This window comes from Asterias rubens, chromosome 3 (genome assembly GCF_902459465.1).
Source record: "Asterias rubens chromosome 3, eAstRub1.3, whole genome shotgun sequence".
Classification (NCBI taxonomy): Eukaryota; Metazoa; Echinodermata; class Asteroidea; order Forcipulatida; family Asteriidae; genus Asterias; species Asterias rubens.
This window is the reverse complement of record NC_047064.1, coordinates 18,302,953-18,321,130: the sequence shown is the minus strand read 5'-3', so window position 1 is coordinate 18,321,130 and position 18,178 is coordinate 18,302,953. Positions and strand designations below refer to the sequence as shown.

General features: G+C 39.0%; 1 protein-coding gene across 1 annotated transcript; it reads right to left on the bottom strand.

Annotated features, from left to right (window-relative positions):
* Positions 1–4,649: 4,649 nt before the first annotated feature.
* On the bottom strand, positions 4,650–10,428 carry LOC117288200 (protein CDV3 homolog). The gene is made up of 5 exons (XM_033768946.1): positions 10,074–10,428; positions 9,354–9,427; positions 6,955–7,070; positions 6,185–6,425; positions 4,650–5,233 (listed from the first exon to the last, which is right to left on the bottom strand). Exons 1-5 carry the CDS (start codon positions 10,299–10,301, stop codon positions 5,110–5,112), a joined length of 783 nt encoding a protein of 260 aa, XP_033624837.1. The 5' UTR covers positions 10,302–10,428; the 3' UTR covers positions 4,650–5,109.
* Between the last annotated feature and the right edge of the window lie 7,750 nt (positions 10,429–18,178).

Below are 18,178 nucleotides of genomic sequence, written 5' to 3'. Positions count from 1 at the left end.
ATCCTGAAAATGACTTGCAGGCCTGGGTCCCTCCTTTCTTTTCAAACCTTAATTTTTAAAAACTTCTTTTGCAGTACTTTTACACAAACGTAAAATCCGTCCGCGTTCAGCTAGGTGATAGCAGGTACCGACCATCTGGTCGCACCAGAGAACAAACACTTTCTCAAATGTTTCAGGTGAAAATGTTTTAAACCATATTACTTTGAGGGGAATCCTTTATACTAACGGTTTATAGGATCAACAGCAGCAGTATTTATTGACTAAGTCGGCTTTTATGGTCATTTATCCTACCAAAGTATATGACCCCACCTTCAGAGCAATGCACTTTCTAAACAAAATTGTATCATGTGAGACTTGCAGGATTTGGCCAGCAGGACCAGGTACATGCAGGTTGTTCTTTCACTCGTACCAGTGTTGTTGTCAAGACCTTAGAGACCGAGACCTCATCTTCCGAGGGGGAGACCGAGACAAGACCGAGACCTGAAAATTGCCGAGCCCTGAAAAATGTGGTCTCCCCACTAGTCTCGAAACCGAGACCTCCGTTGAGACCTACAACACGGACTAGTACCATCAGCTTATAAATCAATAGTCCATAACTTCAAATGAAAGATGGATGATTTTCAACATAGAACTAGCCTGATCCCAATGTGTTTTAAGTGGCCATTGGCCAGTGGACTACTGCACACACGTTTGGTAATTGTCAAAGACCAGTGTTCTCACTTGGTGTATCCCATCATATAAGCATCAAATAACTACCCTGTGAAAATTTGGGCTCAATTGGTCATCGAAGTGGCGAGAAAATGATGAAAGAAAAAACACCCTTGTTGGACGAATTTGTGTACTTTCAGATAGGAATAAAAGACTTCTAGGTAGAAGTCTTTTAAAATTTTAGTGAGAAATTACCTCTTTCTCAAAAACTATGCTACTTCATAGGGAGTCGTTTATACTATCAACAGCTCTTTAATGCTCGTTACCAAGTCAGTTTTTAAGTTAATATTTGTTTGAGTATTTACCAAACGTGTACCTTCCCTCTAAGGCATGTAAGGGAGAGAGCTGGGTCTGTTGGCATGGTTGGTGCCTTTCTTTCTACAGTACATGTTCTGGATGAATGGTCAAGAACAGAATATATTCACAAGACACAATCAAGATCTCCCATGGGGACAGTCGTACCATTTTTGTGACAAACCTCAAAATCAGGGAAGGGGGGTCACAACCACTGAAAATGCCATGACAGTGTGTCAAAATTTGTCAAAATTTGAACAAATATTTACTTAACAAAATATTGGTTTTCATACAGAGTATCAAAACCAAACCTCTAAGAATCAAGCTATTTTTACACAAACACAAAACAGGAAGTCGGGGGGGGGGGGGGAAAAACAATTAAAGTTTCATTGTACCATTTCTGAGAAATAAGCACATTTTTTATTCTGATTTGTTTGTACAATGTACACGTATGTAAATTGTTTCTTAAACGGAAACGAACTGCATCACTGGCATCTGCTCAAAATTCATTCTTTACAAATACATATCAGGTTTCCTCATAGACCTTATCGCAAATACTCGGTTACCGCATGGAATGCGGTGCACGCTGGTCTAATTGGCGATCCAAGTTTGATCGCAAGCTAGACCAGCATGCACCTCATTTAACAGTTAGCACTTGCGCAATGAGTATTTGCGAAAAGTTCTATAACGGGAGACTAAAGGAACACTAGGTGGCAGCAGACCAGGTAAATCCATTATTCTTGGAAATGTTCGCATGCTCAGAACTATGTGAACAATGGAAATTTACTTGGGTGGATTTCACAAAGAATTACGACTAGTCTTATCTCGAGTTAAGACGAGCCTTAAGTTTTTAACAACTCCTAGGACTAGTCCCAAGTTTTGACCATCTTTGTGAAATGTACCCCTGGTATGTCTGTTCCTGCCGCTCATTGTTCCAAAGTCTCCCATTAAATAATCTTAGGAACTGAAGACACCAAGCAGCTCCAAAGGCCAAATTTCATAGACCTGCTTAAGCAGCAAACTATTGCTTAACAACTTTCTGCTTAGCACAAATGAGCAGGACACCAGTCACAAATGTACATGTTACACTATATTTTGGCTGGTAACCTTATGATGCATAATTTACCATGCTTTAATGTTGTGCTTAAGCAGTTCAATGTAATTGGGCTCAGATATATAACTTATCGTGTTTTAAGGCAGTATTTATAATGCTATGATTACTATGCCCTGTTATTTTGTGAAGATTGCCAACTGTTTTACAAACTCCCCCCCCCCCAAAAAAAAAACACTCTTAAAAGTAAATACGTACATCCTTTATATATACGTACATTCCTCTCATACTAAAGAACTAACATACATGAAGGAATAAGTAAAGTCTTTTACACAATAAATCTATCCGAGAAATTAAAATCTTTTAACACATACATGTATTTTGTTAGGATAGCGTGGAATTTGTATACATAGAGGTGATGTAACAGAACACATAACCTTCCCAACTACTTAATTGCTAGGACATAAAACAACTGCTGGTGACCAAGTTGTTTGACCACTCAAGTGTCAAGCATATTTTAGCAACAGAGAGCTTTGGGTCAAAGGTTGTTTTTACAATCTCTTCAATCAAAGAATTGCATCAGTCTGCGATAGAAAAATAGCAAGAGTCGTAAAAGTCGCAAGAGTAAATTGAAAATTCCTACTTCTGCGACATAGTCCCCAACAGGCAAATCAACCAATGGATTTCACATTGAGTAATATGTACATGTATTGATAGTCTTACATGTAGTATGTTAGCATGCAAGTCTGTAAGTAGCACCCGCATCTTGCACGTCAAAACGTGTTTGGCTATTAATGCCGAGCGCGCTTATTTGCATCTGGGCCCAATTTTATGGCTCTGCTTACTGCAGAATTCTGCGCTTACGGTCACCATTCTCCACTTTCGTGCAAGCGCTAAATTTTTGCGCTAGCTGTACAAGTGTAGAATGCCTAGAAAAGTGGGGTTCCCATGCGCACAGGCAAAAATTGTGAAATACACTTGATGTAAGCACAGAATTCCCTGCTTGAAATTGGGCCCTGGTCTTTGATCGTGGGTGGCACAAGTATGGTTTTGTCGGGGTGACTCTTGTTCCACGACCATCACACGATTTCACATTTGTGTTTTCTATCCCTGAAAAAGTCGATTGTCAAACATCAGATAAGGGACATAACACGGGCTTGAAATTTGGCCCGTTGGAAAAAAGTAGTACAAGGGCTAATCTACGTATAATTTTGACTTCTTCGACGGTGAATAGAGCACTTACACGCACCTATCCTGTTCGCCATTTTGGTAGTCAGAATGTACACAAAGGAACCGACTCCCAAAATGGTGGATAATGTAGAAGAGCACAGTGCATTGGTGCGTTCTGCATCATGCAAGTGGTCAACAGGCTTAGTAGAGACCTTTCAGGCTATTTAAAAACAGTACGACATCAATTAATGTCCTGCTCAGTGCTACCACCATATCAAGTCACATGTAAAACATGATGAATTCAAGTGGTTTCTTAACAAGCTGCTGAATTTTCCAAGGTGAGTAAATTCTCTCCTTGTTTCTTTTTTTCCTTTCCGTTTTTAGTCCCTGTGTTAGTGATAAAAAAAATTAAACCCCCCCCCCCAAAAAAAAGTGCACATCCTGCGATTTTGGAATGCTAGGTGGTTCCCAGCACATAATACAAACTTGGTTTGCGCCCATTGCTTACAAAGTTCTGGGCATGCAAGGTGGATTGGGGAGGGGGGGGGGGGGGAGTCTACAATCACTACTGCTGGGTGGGGCACTTAAACATCTGCTACAAGATCTGCACTTCATGAAAATAAGGAATGGACCGTATGCATTGACAGGAGCATGCTGCCATCTTGGAGGTAAGGCCGTGTCCGAAACTGCAACTTCGGCTAGAGCTACGGCTAGATCACGCACATCTGCCTATTCTTCAACACTGGCAAACGCGCTGATGAAGCAGAGCTGTAGCTGAAGTCGATGCAGTTTTGGAGACGGCCTTAAATGATGATCAAACAATGGACACGCCCGCCTACATACGGACGGGGCACAGGATGAAGCCAATGAGTAACCTTCTCTTGACCTCATGTCCAGGCGCCCTACTCGAATGATGCGTGTACTTGTAAGGGCTACACCAGTCCACATTCCTGCATAAAGAGACAGCTCGCTGTTCAAAAAGAGGAGAAAATGTTACTCTGTGGATTTCTTTTTGACGACTTTGTGAATTTGTGGACATATCTAACAGGGATTGGTGGGCCTCGCTGAATCTGAAGCTGAGATCTTTGTGGTCAAAAGACGATCCATGTAAAACGAACTATTCGGCTGGTTTTTTTTCTCCAATGAGTCGAATGACTATAACATGCATTTTGACCTGCGTATCTGTTCAGGGTTGACACTCGCTTAATAAATGCATACTCTTGGCGTGTAAAAGAGGTCTCCGAGGTAAATTTTTGTGCGGCGCTTATCCATCCACAAGAGAGGGTGTTGTATAGCACGTACAAAGCATCTTTTGAGACGAAGCAGGCCCAATACTTCACAGAGGCAATGAAGGCGATTTCTTCCATGCCCCCTGGTCAATTCTTAATGCCCTTGAAATGCTCCAGTAGAAACTTTCAATTCCTCAGAGAGTGCCCTTTACCATGAAGAAAAGGCCTTGGTGCCCTTGCCTTTCAGAAACCAAGTACATGTACATGTAGACAGGCCTGCGAAGCTCATCCAAAACAGTAATACATACACGTAGGGCAGTTCTTTCAAGCCGTCTTTTCACAACATCCATACTCTACCCAGCCAAAGCTACAATTACCCCCACCAACTCCCATCCCTGAATTCCTTGCACAAAGCGTTGCATACATTCTCGAAAACACAAATTCTCTTCTCTGAAGATAATTTTTATCTTGCTCACGAAAATTTCTGCAACCTTCCTGCGACATCTTGGTAAGTGTATTCACAGTCTACATGAAAGTTTTTCTCGTACAAGTTTTTTCTCAATTTAATAAAGTGCATGATTCATCATCACATGTCAAGTTTGTTATTACTTTTTTGTTTTTCCCCGGAGGAGCCGTTTTTACAAAGCTCTCCTAAATTCAGTTTTGTTCCAGGGCGGCGTAGCGATTTTCAAGATCCAGTTTTGGTCCTTGACCGCCATGGTTGGGTATGCTTGGGCCTCCTCTTGTTACCTTCTCAAAGTTCTTGTCGGAGTTCTTGTCACTGCAGGAGAGAGACCGGGAGCAAGAGAGGAAATAGAACAAGAATAAAAATGTTTAGTTCCGACTTTTGGCTGTTGAACATTTTCCACCGAGTTGATCAACCATTTGAAATTATTCAATGTGCAATTGTACAGATGAAAAAGCCCTGAAAATGAAAACAGTCTCCCTCTTGTTCACGATAACAAACTCCCTGAACATCCAGGGCCCAATTTTATGGAGCTGCTTAAAGACACTGGACACTATTGGTAAATGTCAAAGACCAGTCTTCTCTATCTGAACATATGCATAAAATAACAAACTTGGGAAAATTTGAGCTCAATTGGTGGTCAAAGTTGGGAGATAATAATGAAAGAAAAAACACCCTTTTCACACGAAGTTGTGTGCTTTCATATGATTGATTTCAAGACCTCAAATTCTAAATCTAAGGTCTCGAAATCAAATTCGATGAAAATTACTTCTTTCTCGAAAACTGCGTCACTTCAGAGGGAGCCATTTCTCACAAAGTTTAATACTATCAACCTCCCCCCATTACTTGTTACCAAGTAAGGTTTTGTGCTAATAATTATTTTGAGTAATTACCAATAGTGTCCACTGCCTTTAAGCACAAAATATTGCTTAAATCCTGTCTGCTGAGCAAGGATACATGTAAGCAGGATACCTGTCACAAGTGGTACATGTGACATGCACTTGTTGGCTGGTATAAAGCTAAATAAAATGTTATGAACTTTAAAGCAGCTCTACGACACCTGGCCCATGGTGTTACAGTAATTGATTTAAAGACTCTCTACACCACTACAAGTTGAAACGCGAGAGACTTAGTGAGCAATAAATAAAGTTCATGTTAGTTTGTAAAACCAAAATAAAATCGTAACTTCTATTTTCACAGAGCCAACCTGATGCCAAGGTGTGTGTCAGTTCATGGCATTGATGCCGAATTAAATGTCCCACTCACGTATGTTTAGCTAAATCGGAGCTGGCGGCTAGCGACGGGAACTCCTGCTCGTTGTTAATCTGTGGAGCAGACTTCTTCTTGTATGATCTGCTGGATGGACCTGATGGCGTGCTGCCGGAGTCACCACCACGTTTACCTGGAGGTACGTACTTTCCGCCGACGACTTTGGATGACGCCACGACCGGCTCGACGGGCTTCGGTGGTGGTGGTTGCGCTACTGTTTCTGTCTCTTGATCGGGATCTGGAAGTATAGATAATCTAACATAATGTCAAAACAGAAAACGGGGAATAGAAAAATAAAGAAAGCGAAATTCTGCGTTTCCGCATAAACACAGAAGTCCCACATGCCTGATATGGCATTGTGCATTTGTTTTATATATGTATCATTTGATCGTTAATTTCCATATTATGTGAAATGAATGCGAGGTAAAAGGTGGTTATGGACAGGGATTGACACAGACGGCGACAGGGCCCAATTTCATGGCTCCGCTTACCAGAAGCAAAGAATCAGCGTTTGTGGAAGCAGGGAATTGTGCACTTACGTCAAGCATATTTCATGGGTTAGCAAGGAATTTCGGCTTGTGAGCGTGCATACTCCAGGTTACACAGCTACTGCAGAACTTCAATGGTTGCCCGACAAGCGAAGAGTTGTGATCGTAAGTGCAGAATTCGGCGGTAAGCAGAGCTATGAAATTGGGCCCAGATGTTCAGGCTAGTGCAAACCTCACCAAACTACACTCCCGCCTTGCAAAGTCTCAAATCCTACTTACCGTGTTCTAGCTTGTTCCAGGGACCACTGTGCGCAGATCCCTTGTTTTTGATTGGTTCTCCGAACTCGTCCAGCTCCTCCTCTTCCTCTTCTTCTTCGTCTTGATCAGGGTTTGCACTAAAAATCAACCAAAATAATATTTGTATAAATAAAATAATGACTTGACCACAGAATACATTACAATTAAATTCACTAGTGTTATTTCCATCCCTGGCCATCAGGGCCCAATTTCATGGAGCTGAAGGGTTAGGAAGAAAATACTGGGGAAAAAAAAAAAAAAAGATTATTTGTCGTTACAAATAATATGGTATTAAATAAAACCAGGGTTCCCTAAAAAGTGACTAGTACTGTGACAATTAGGCCTAAAAAGATTTATTTGTACTCTTATGTACCTGTGAAAAGAAAGTGTTTAAGAAAATTTAGTCGCTACAACAAATATGACCCTACCTTTACCAATTATTGTTTATTTTAAACTCAAAACTTTCGGGTAATGAAAACAAGGTAGCCTCAAATGCGACTAGCACTGTTGTAACATTAATTAGGCCTATAATAATAGTAATAATAATAAAAACACTCATATCAAAGTCTTATATAGCGCACATATCTACCAAACAAGGTACTCAAGGCGCATATATGACATTAGTCATTAAACAGAAAGAATGGTTTATTGAAGGTATGAATGTTGAGGGACAATTATGTACAACTGCGCATACAGCAGCCACAACCAGGAACACCAGAGCAAACCCCTTCTCTTTTCGATAAGTGCACTTTTGGGTTCTTTTACATGTGTTACAAAACACAAAGTTATCTGTGAGAAGAAAACAAAGATGAAGAAATCTATGTGTGTGAGGTAAACCTCAAATCATGTACATGTTATCAGGTTCAAAATAGGGACTGCAAATCCACGAGGCAGGATTCAAACCAGGGACAAGGGAGATGACAAGTTGGGGCAATGGTTGGATAACTTTCTGTATTACGCCACCACTTTTTCACTGATTTTTTACGAAAAAGGGATATCTCATTGATCGAGGTAAATTGGATACTATATATTTCATATCGAATGAAAAAGTGGTGGCGTGATATAGAAATTTTTCCCAATGGTTAATTAACAACTCTTTTTAAAGACACAAATAACACAGTTTAGCAAGGCTGGAATTGCAACTGCATCATGATGACTTGGCAAAGCTCAAGTAAGTCATAATCCCTGCAAACAAATGTGCATGTCGGTTACATTCAATTTGTGTACGTAACCATGTTTATTGTACACAAAATTAACACTAAAAATCAAATGTGGTTTAGTCAAATGTACAAGGGAGAAAAACAAAATATAGTTAGTCAATATTTTGAAAAGTACATGTACTGCGAGCTGGACATTTTACAACTGTACAACTACAACACTCATGATGTGGTTCTAAGGTCATTGCTTTTAAACCACAACTTCATACAAGATTATCACAAGCCTCATATGAAGTAAGTACAAATGTTGAAAGGAAAAATAAATAATATATGAACCAGTGATATTTGATGGCACCCTCGTGAAGTGCAAAGCAACTCTGGTCCTGCAGGATGGGAAGGGTTTAGGACGAAACAATTGTCTACAAATGCAACAGTTATTGCATTAAGGCCATGGGGGCCATTGCCTCTGTTGCTCCTGGTCTGAGCATTTGCGCCCATTCAAACTTTCCCACAGACTTAAGATTTTCCAAATGGGAGTGCCCTTTGCAAAATTAAAACGACCTTGCCCACTCTAAGATGAAATTCCAGGCCTGCATAATTCTTAAGAGTATAAATAAATCATGAGGCTGGAGTCTAACAAAGGAGATACAAAGTAAAGAAAAGTCATTTGTGTACAACAAAAGACTGGGCCTGGAATGATATCTGTGAGAGGCAAAGCCATTTTCTTAATTGCAAAAGGCACTTCCACTGGAAAACAAGAAACTTTTGGTGGGGCACTAAGGCAACAGAAGCCATGGCCTTTGTGTCATCCGTGTCTGCACGACAGATCCGGCTAAAGACCCCTTGCCATGGCCGCCACCGTTGATGAAACGTGCACGCGTGAAGAGCTATAAACTGCGGAGAGTCATGGGCAGCGTAAATGTTTCCATTGCTTGACATCAAAGATGGCGGCCAATGCAAGAGGTCTGTACAGTACACTGTAGAGGAAAAAAAAGAGAGGCAAACAACAACAACATGTATTGAACTAACCTAAATGATACCTGTGCCGGCCTCAATATAACCCACGGCAACCACAGCAATTGCTGTGGTGCCATGTACTTGTGCTGTGGTGTCCTTTGCAAAGTTTCAATACAAATTTACATTTTCATCATAGAGTGCCAATACGGATAAATCAAATAATGCAGAGGGTACGTGACTGTCTGCATCCTCAAGACAGTTTTTTACCTGATTTGTAATTGGATCTTCAGCCCACTGTAGTCCTTTTCTTTTTCTTCATTATCCCGCCAGTCATCTTCATCCTAAGGGAAAAAATCACAATTAATAATAAAATAATATTATTTTTTTCAGTGAAATCAAATGTAATTTTAATTGTAAGCCAAATTTGGTGCAAGACGTTGTTTGCTGCATGTGATTTAATACACAGTGTTATGCAGTGCTGAGTCCAGAAGAATATTAATTTTACTATCGTCTCAGCTCAGTAAATCAACCAAGAAAACCCCCCAAACTAAAACATAAAAGTAAGCCTAAAATTATTGATGCAGAGATTGAGAACAATGGGAACGCAATTGCCAATGACCTTATCACAAAAGGGGGCATACAAAATACATGCCCCCTAATCCTTCCCACAATGCCTTACATCAATTAAGAAAATCAGTCAAAAGAACTATATAACTAAGTATAATGATAAATATTAATTAACAGAAACCACAATATTTCAGCCGATTATTGCACAATACTGCCTCTATAAAAACAATAGAGTTCTATAAAACTATGAAGAGGAGGAGTCACAAGGGCAAAAAAGGGAGATGCTTTTTTGAATCTGATCTGATTTTCTGAATGATCTCAGCAGCGAGCATATGGAATGGATGTGTCACATCAGAAATAATCACACATCATAAAAATATCAAACTTCTTATTCTACAGAGACAAACTGACAAACCTCACCCCTATTATGTCTTTTGGTTTGTCTTCTTTGTCGTCTGTTTCCTTTGGAGGTGGCGGCTTTTCCTTCTGACTCTCTTTCTCTTTTCTTTCTTTCTTTAGGTCAGCTTCGGTGAGTCTCTTTGCAATCTCTTCCGTCGTGCTCTTCGCAAATTTAGTTTTACTTTTTTTACTTTTCTTACTCTTATCCTTCTTCGCAAAGAAGTCCTCTAAAGACTTTTCTTCACTCATGGTTCGCCCAGCCTGTGTATCCCTCGGAAAGGATTCAAAATATTGAGAAAAACGAGAATTTACGAACTGAATTTCCTTACCAGATGCAGACTTTGAGTACAACGTGATTCGACGTGTGAAAAGTGTGTCGACCGGAGGATTTCTGAACTGATTGCGCATGACTTTCCCGAAATGCATTAGCAAAGATCAAAGTTGAAACAAAATGCCTAAGAAGTTCAAAGTTGAAAGTAACCACTTCCGGTTGTGTCACCGTGATATCATCCTTGTATTCAGGTTCTCAGAGTTTCTCGATCTTACTGTCAATGGCCGGCATCGAGCTTTTGTGAGGACGAGGTTGATTGTTGGTGATTTTCCACAGTGATTTTCCGTTCGGTATCACCGATCGACGTTTCGTGACCGGTTTACGTTGAACTTTGAGTTAAATCTGCTATTTTGTCGTGATCAACACAACCATGCTACTCGATCTGCAATCAGACATCAATCTGGAATCAGCAAGCAAGTGAGGACAGAAACAGAAGCTTGAAGACCCAATAATTTTGAGCTAGTTGTTGACAGAAAACAGCAGTGTATTTTCAGTCGTCTCGTAGTTCCGCGCCCGAAAACAACAAACCGAAACCGGCTCCAGCCGGCCAGGCCGTCCAAAGACAATATTTTCCCCGCGGGGCTAAGACCTCTTTCCGCTTCGTTTAGGCGGTCAATTTTTACAAGTTTAGTGTAACATCATCACAGTATTTCAGTATGGTTCGTTTGACAATTTTTCTGTTTAATACTTTAAAAAGTCTCCCCTCACAAGTGGAACACTTCTCGAAGTTTTCGCCGTCACCTTTGTCGATGAAACAGTTCCTGGATTTCGGTGAGTGTTTGTTTTTTAGTGGTTTAGTTTATATTAAATTTGTATAGCTCGGAAAAGGTTCCGATTGTGTCCAGCACTTTTTCTTAATAATGCTTTTTGTTAACGTATTCTTTCACTCATCATTGTCATGATTGTTCGTGTTTACTAAAAGCTACACCTCATTTTATTAAAAATCTGAGTTAGGATGAATGAAATCTTCATGAATGAATTTGAAAAAGAAGCAGCCTTCCAGATACATGTACAGCCGTCGATTTCACCAAACTCTTCCTAACTTAGGATTAATCTTAGGACTTAAGACGAGTTGAGTCCCGCATCCAAATACGTAGGAAGCATTGAACCCATCCTAAGTTAGGACGGGTTACTCATCCTAACTCGAGTTAGGATTAATCCTAGAGTTTCGTGAAATCGGCTGCTGAATACATATTATTTTGTGGCTTAGTAAGAACTTTTTAAAGGTATTAGGCATGCCTATACTCTAAATAACTATTGGCATAAACCCTTAAAGTTAAAGTATTACAATCCAATTTTTAGTTAAAAAAGAAAAAAAGAAAAGTAAATTCATCTAAACAATCATGACTACAAAATGGGTTGTTTCATGTTTACTTCAAGAGTTTAATTTGTACAGTTTTATGTGTCATGACTGTGTCAGTGTGTTGTAAATCTCACATGAATAAAAAAATAATTGTCAAAGTAGGTACTTGGAGTACACATACAGTGCTAATAAACGCATCCAGTGCAGGTAAAACCAAAATTGGTATGAACAAGATCAGATTCAAAATTTGAAACATTATTGACTTTTTTTCAATGTGAAATCTCAATGATTTTAACCAGAATCATTCTGTCAGGGAAATTTCTTGTTAAGGATATTCGTTTACTTAATTAATGTTCTCCTTCAACGAAACTTGAAACATAACTAACAAAAAAGAGAGTGACTTTCCCTTGGTGGAACTTGAAGATAGCTCCTTGCTTTAAAATGAGGCCTTTAGACACACAAATAAAATATTTGTCATTATATTTATATGTCAGCTCAATAAAAAATATTTGCCATTTGGATAAATATATGTTTACAACAAAATAGGCCTATAGGTTTAAATTAATATTGATGTGTGTACAATGTCATGAATACAAAGAGTCCATACTTGTATTGTAACAAGCATAGTTGATTCTCCAATGGCTTTAAAACAAAATTATTTCTTAATAAATTTACAATGTAGTGAAGTCAAATTCATGGCCATCATTTAGCAAATTCTCCAAAAATAATAACATAAAAAGACCCAAACACCAACAAAAAAAACATAAAAAATTATATCCTGTTAACTACAAAAGTAGTCCTCATTTCTAATCCAGCTTGTTTAAAAAACATGTAGGTAAAGATATTTTCCAAACATCAGTGTGCTGCTAAAAATACCAGACAGTAACAATTTGCAATCTGTGCAGAGTAGATCATGTTTTGTTATTTTGTTCTTGTGTTACTGACCGACTCGTATAAACTGCACAATGACAGCCAGTTAACTACATGATAAATTTATCCTGCCTACGTGAGGTTTTGTGCATACCCATGTAGGCAAATCCACTCCACAATCAACTACATGTAATGTAGGTCATAGATATTAGACTGCATTCTTCTGCCCAGACCTTAGTTGGTATTGCATGGTGCCATTCATAATGCATTGACCTACTCACACACCCCCATATGCAGCCAATCAGAACTCAGACTTGCATGACAACGCCCACTGGGTCAATATAATGGCAGGCTGCCAGCAACAACAATAACCTTGTAGAATGTGCTTTTCTACCATTAATACGTGCATAATACATTGTACACATAGTGCTTATATTTAGCATAAATACCTTCAACTTTGTGCACAGTAATGCCAGCTCAGCTGTTTGTAGTGACGCCTGGTGTTGTTAATTTTTAGGGCCACTGATTTTCCGCGATCGCGGAAAACGGACGGAATTCGCGGAATCCGCCCTTTGAAACGGAAAACGGGATTTCAGAAAATTTGATTTTTTTTTTTTTTTTTTTTTTTTTCTTGACGCCAAAACTATTGAAATTGCATTCTTTATTTAAGATTCTTTTGTTAAACTAAAAAGGCATCAGAAATCAGACCATTAAAAAGTACGAGATCGTAACCGTGGATCATTCTGTTCTACTTCACACCATCCTCAATGTTTACACACATGATGTACACACGTTGTCAACATGGTTAAGCGAAGGGCATTATTCGCGGCACGTTTTAAACATTTTTTGTTCACCCAAATTGCATTTTCTCCCTCTCTTTTACCAACAATAATACACAAACTAGCTTACCTATGATCTATAAGAACACATACAATGTTTTTTCATCTCGGAAAGGTCTAAAATAAAACCGTAAACTGTCAACATTCTGTCGCCAAAGCGAAAACAAAATGGCTGACATTTTGTTTGTGGATGGAGAATGGTCACGTCCATAGACTTGGTCCCAAGTCTTTGATCATGCTGAAACAGCGCCCTCTTGTGGATACACTCCTGTCATTAGCCTACAATGTGGCTGATGCAGAGAATCAACTGCAGTTTTAGACTTGGAATCAAGTCTATCACATCATGTGCATTGATACTGCAGTCACAGTGCAACCTTTTTAGAACAGCAGTATACAAAATAATCCACAATTATAAAAAAAAGTATTTTTTTGAAATTTGTCAGTTCAAATGAACATTTTACGAAGTCAACAGTGCAACTTATCTCAAATTGATTTTTATAAGTGTGTCCCTGGGTATTAAACAACCTTTTATCTAATTAAAAAAACATGAAACGGAATTTTTTGTGCCTGAAACGGAATTCATGTTTTTGCCAAACGGAATTTGCACTTTCTGAAACGGAAAATCAGTGGCCCTAAATTTTGTCAGTTGAATTTGGCTGTATGTTAAAGCCATTGGACCCTATCGGTACAGACAAAAAATAAAAGTTCACAGATTTTCAAATAACTTACAGGGTTTACAGAAGGTAGTGGTCAAAGACTTCTCTTGAAATATTATTCCATGAAATGCTGTACTTTTGAGAAAACAGTTAAACAATATCAATTCTCGTTAGCGAGAATTACAGATTTATTTTAAACACATGTCATGACACGGCGAAACGCGCGGATACAAGGGTGGGTTTTCTTGTTATTTGAGAAAACATTCTAACAATATAAGTCTCGATATCGAGAATTACGGATTTGTTTTAAAGGCAGTGGACACTATTGGTTATTGTCAAAGACTAGCCTTCACAGTTGGTGCATCTCAACATATGCATAAAATAACGAACCTGTGAAAATTTGAGCTCAATCGATCATCGAACTTGCGAGATATGAATGAAAGAAAAAACCCTTGTCACACGACGGTGTGTGCGTTTAGATGGTGATTTTGAGACCCTCAAGTTCTAAAAATGAGGTCTCAAAATCAAATTCATGGAAAATTACTTCTTTCTCGAAAACAATATAAAGTCTCGAAACAATGTGTTACACGTTTATCATCAACCTCTCCCTATTACTCGTCACCAAGAAAGGTTTTATGCTAATAATTATTTTGAGTAATTAATTATTTTAAGTAAATAGTGTCCACTGCCTTTAAACACATGGCATGACACGGCGAAACGTGCGGAAACAAGGGTGGGTTTTCTCGTTATTTTCTCCCAACTCCGATGACCGATTGAGCCAAAATTTTCACAGGTTTTTTATTTAATATAAGTTGTGATACACGAAGAGTGTGCCTTGGACAATACTGTTTACTGAAAGTGTCCAATGACTTTAATCATTAGGTGAAATTCCAGGTCTGTACAATGATCAATTCCAACACATCAGCCTGCTGTCACAATTTACACTTAAATGCACACAATGCATTTAAACAACAGTATTTCACTTTCTTTTATACTAGTAAATCACATTAACCTTCACTTTACAAGAAAGGTAAGGAGAGGATGGGCACATCAGATTCTCAACCGGTGACTGTATTTCTGTTACATTGAAATTTTGTTTTTGATACGATGAGAAAGCCATTATTAGACCCTAATAAATACTGGACTTGTGTTCCACAAGCATGAGTGAAATAGATCAGCCGTAAGTCTTGCACGTTCTTTTCAAATGTTGGGGTCTGTTAAACAGCAACTTTATTTCATTCTAAAAAAATTAACACAAAGTGGGCACCGAAGGTTTCCGAAACATACCAATCTGCAGTTCTTTTTGCACAAGACTTGCTTGACCTGTTCAGGGTAATATGGCACTTCTGCATGCCTTGCAACAAAGTCTTCCTCCAAACACAATAATAAAGTTGCCACAACCCAGTATTGTGCATTTTAGCATTTCATTTTTGTGTATCATTTGCTCATATCCACAACACATTCTTGAAATTTGAACCTTGCTACGTGAACAATGGCCGACATTTCTCCCAATCAAAGTAAAGTCTGTCTAGCGCCAATGTGGCTCACCATGCTGGTGCTGATTCCTGGTTTCCTTTGCAATTAGACCACTTGAAATATGATACCATCTCAGGTAACTCCTCGACTCTCGCCGGTACCCATTTTTCTCCTGGTCGAGAGAGCAATTATTAGTAAGTAGCTTGCTCAAGGACCAAGTGTCGTAACTGACCAGTGCAGGATTCGAACCTGGTGGAATAACCTGACATCATGTTTGTTGTCCCTTCTTTGCAGGTCTAAATGAAGCCAATGAGAAGAAATCGTTCATGTTTCTTCGGCAAGAATTACCCGTCCGGATCTGCAACATCATGAAAGAGATCAATCTCCTACCAGAGAAACTCCTCCAAATGCCTTCAAGCAAAACAGTCAAATCATGGTATGAAATTTTTGAATGAGACTATAAGTACAGAACTGTCAATCCTATTTGGGGTTATGACCAGGGCCCAATTTCATAGAGCTGCTAAGCACAAAACCTTGCTTCTTAGCATGAAATTTCTTCCTTGATCAAATAAAATAGGATTACCAACCAAATGTCCATAACTGAATACCACACTGGTAACAAGCAATATGCAACAAATACAAACTTTGCTGGTTTAGGGAAGACATTTTATGCTAAGCAAATTTTGGTGCTTAGCAGCGCTATGAAATTGGGCCCAGGGTGGTGGTGAAGAATGGTTGAAAGCTCTTATGCCAGATTGATTTCTTCATTAGAATTGTGATTGTTATTATTAATTATGTATTGTGTACACTTTTTGTTTCAGGTACACGCAGTCTTTGGGAGATCTCTTGGAGTATGTCGACAGCACAAACGACTCTCAGACAATGCAACAGTAAGTATATTCACACTCACTGGATGATAGACCGATAATTGATCAGGCTCAAATGCAATCTTTAGACATTTGATTCTACTGGGTTCATTGTGTTTTGAGCTTTTGAGAGGGAACATTGAATCAGAGGCAAAGCCAGGGTTGCAGTTTTTCAAGAAAGCTTGTTATTGTTGTTGTAGTTTCACATTTCTTTAATCTAGCGCTGTGATAGTCAGACAATTGATAAGGCTCAATGCTGATGCAATCATGAAGCAATTGATGCCACTGTATTGGAGTTCATATACAGTAGACCTTAATCGCAAATACGTGTACTTGGTATGCGTGCGTTGGGGGTGGAATGAGGTGCATGCTGATTGCTACTGTAGCTAGACCAGCATGCACCTCATTCAACAGTTATTGCTTGCACAATGGGTATTTGCGAAGAGGTCTATGGTGTTTTGTTCATCTATGGGGACAAATGGCATCAGAGACAAGCCAAGGGTGCAATTTTTCAAGAAAGAGTGTCTTTGTTTTTTGTATTTTCACCAATTGTTTACGTCCCTTGCCGTGTGATAGACCGATAATTGACTCATCTGGCTCAAATGCAATCAGCGCTACTGTAATCGGGTTCGGTGGGAAAATTGCATCAGAGGCAAATCCAAAACTGCCATTTTTCAAGAAGATTGTTATTGTTTTTTTTGTGGTTCCCACAAGTGTTTACAATTGGTCATGTTGTTTATCTTTGCGGTATGATAGACAGATAATTGACAAGGCTCGAATGCTGATGCAATCATGAAACAATAAAATGTCACTGTACTGGGGTCATTGTGTTTGTAGAGTTGGGTGGGCTACAAAAGGGTGTACAAAACAAATCCATGGACCCCATCACACAGCAATAGGTACTGCTTTTCTACAAATTGGTAGAACTTTGACCAGAAACACAAAACAAGATAGTATTAATGACAAGTTTGTTTTCCCCCAAATGTTTTAGTCGGATTACACAGCCCTTGTTCATGAGATCATCAAAGAATTCTGCATTTGTTATGGTCAATGGGTCTATTGTAGGCTTACAGGACTTTGCAAACTTCCTACATGTTGTATGCTAGCTGTGTAATAAAAGTGCTTAAGAATGTTCAATAGACCTACTCATGATGCATGCAAGGAAAAAGTCCTTGCTAACCTGCGAAATGTGCTTACGCTGAGCATATTTTCCTGCTAACTGTAAACACAGATTTTGACAGTAAATACAGAAGTGGGATTGGACCCTGCACGTACGCACAACATTTTGACCTTTCCAGTGCAGTGACGTACTAGTTTGTTTGCCTCCAAAATGTCAAAGTCCATAAACATAAATCAGCTTCTGTTATCGGTGAAAGATGCCAAACTATTATATACCTTTATCCTTGATTCTTTTTATTGTTCTGCAGAGAATAATTTGGGGGTCGGATAGAGATGGGTTGATCAAGCTTTGCACTTTAGGATTATAGAAAAAAAAAATTAATTTACTTTTAAGTTTGAGTACGTCATGTTGATTTACTGAACTGCCATATTTCTTCTAATTTTGAATATTAATTTTGGTTTTACCCATACACCGACGTGTGTCAGCACAGTATACTCGGCACTTTCCGAGTCCTGTGAAAAAATATCACAGGCATGTTACGGGGTGGGATTCGAACCCACGACCCTTGCAATTCTAGAGCAGTGTCTTACCAACTAGACTACCGAGGTTGCCCGGTAGCTAGAGGCAGTTTGAATCCTAATTTTGAGTTTTAACAACTTTAAAAG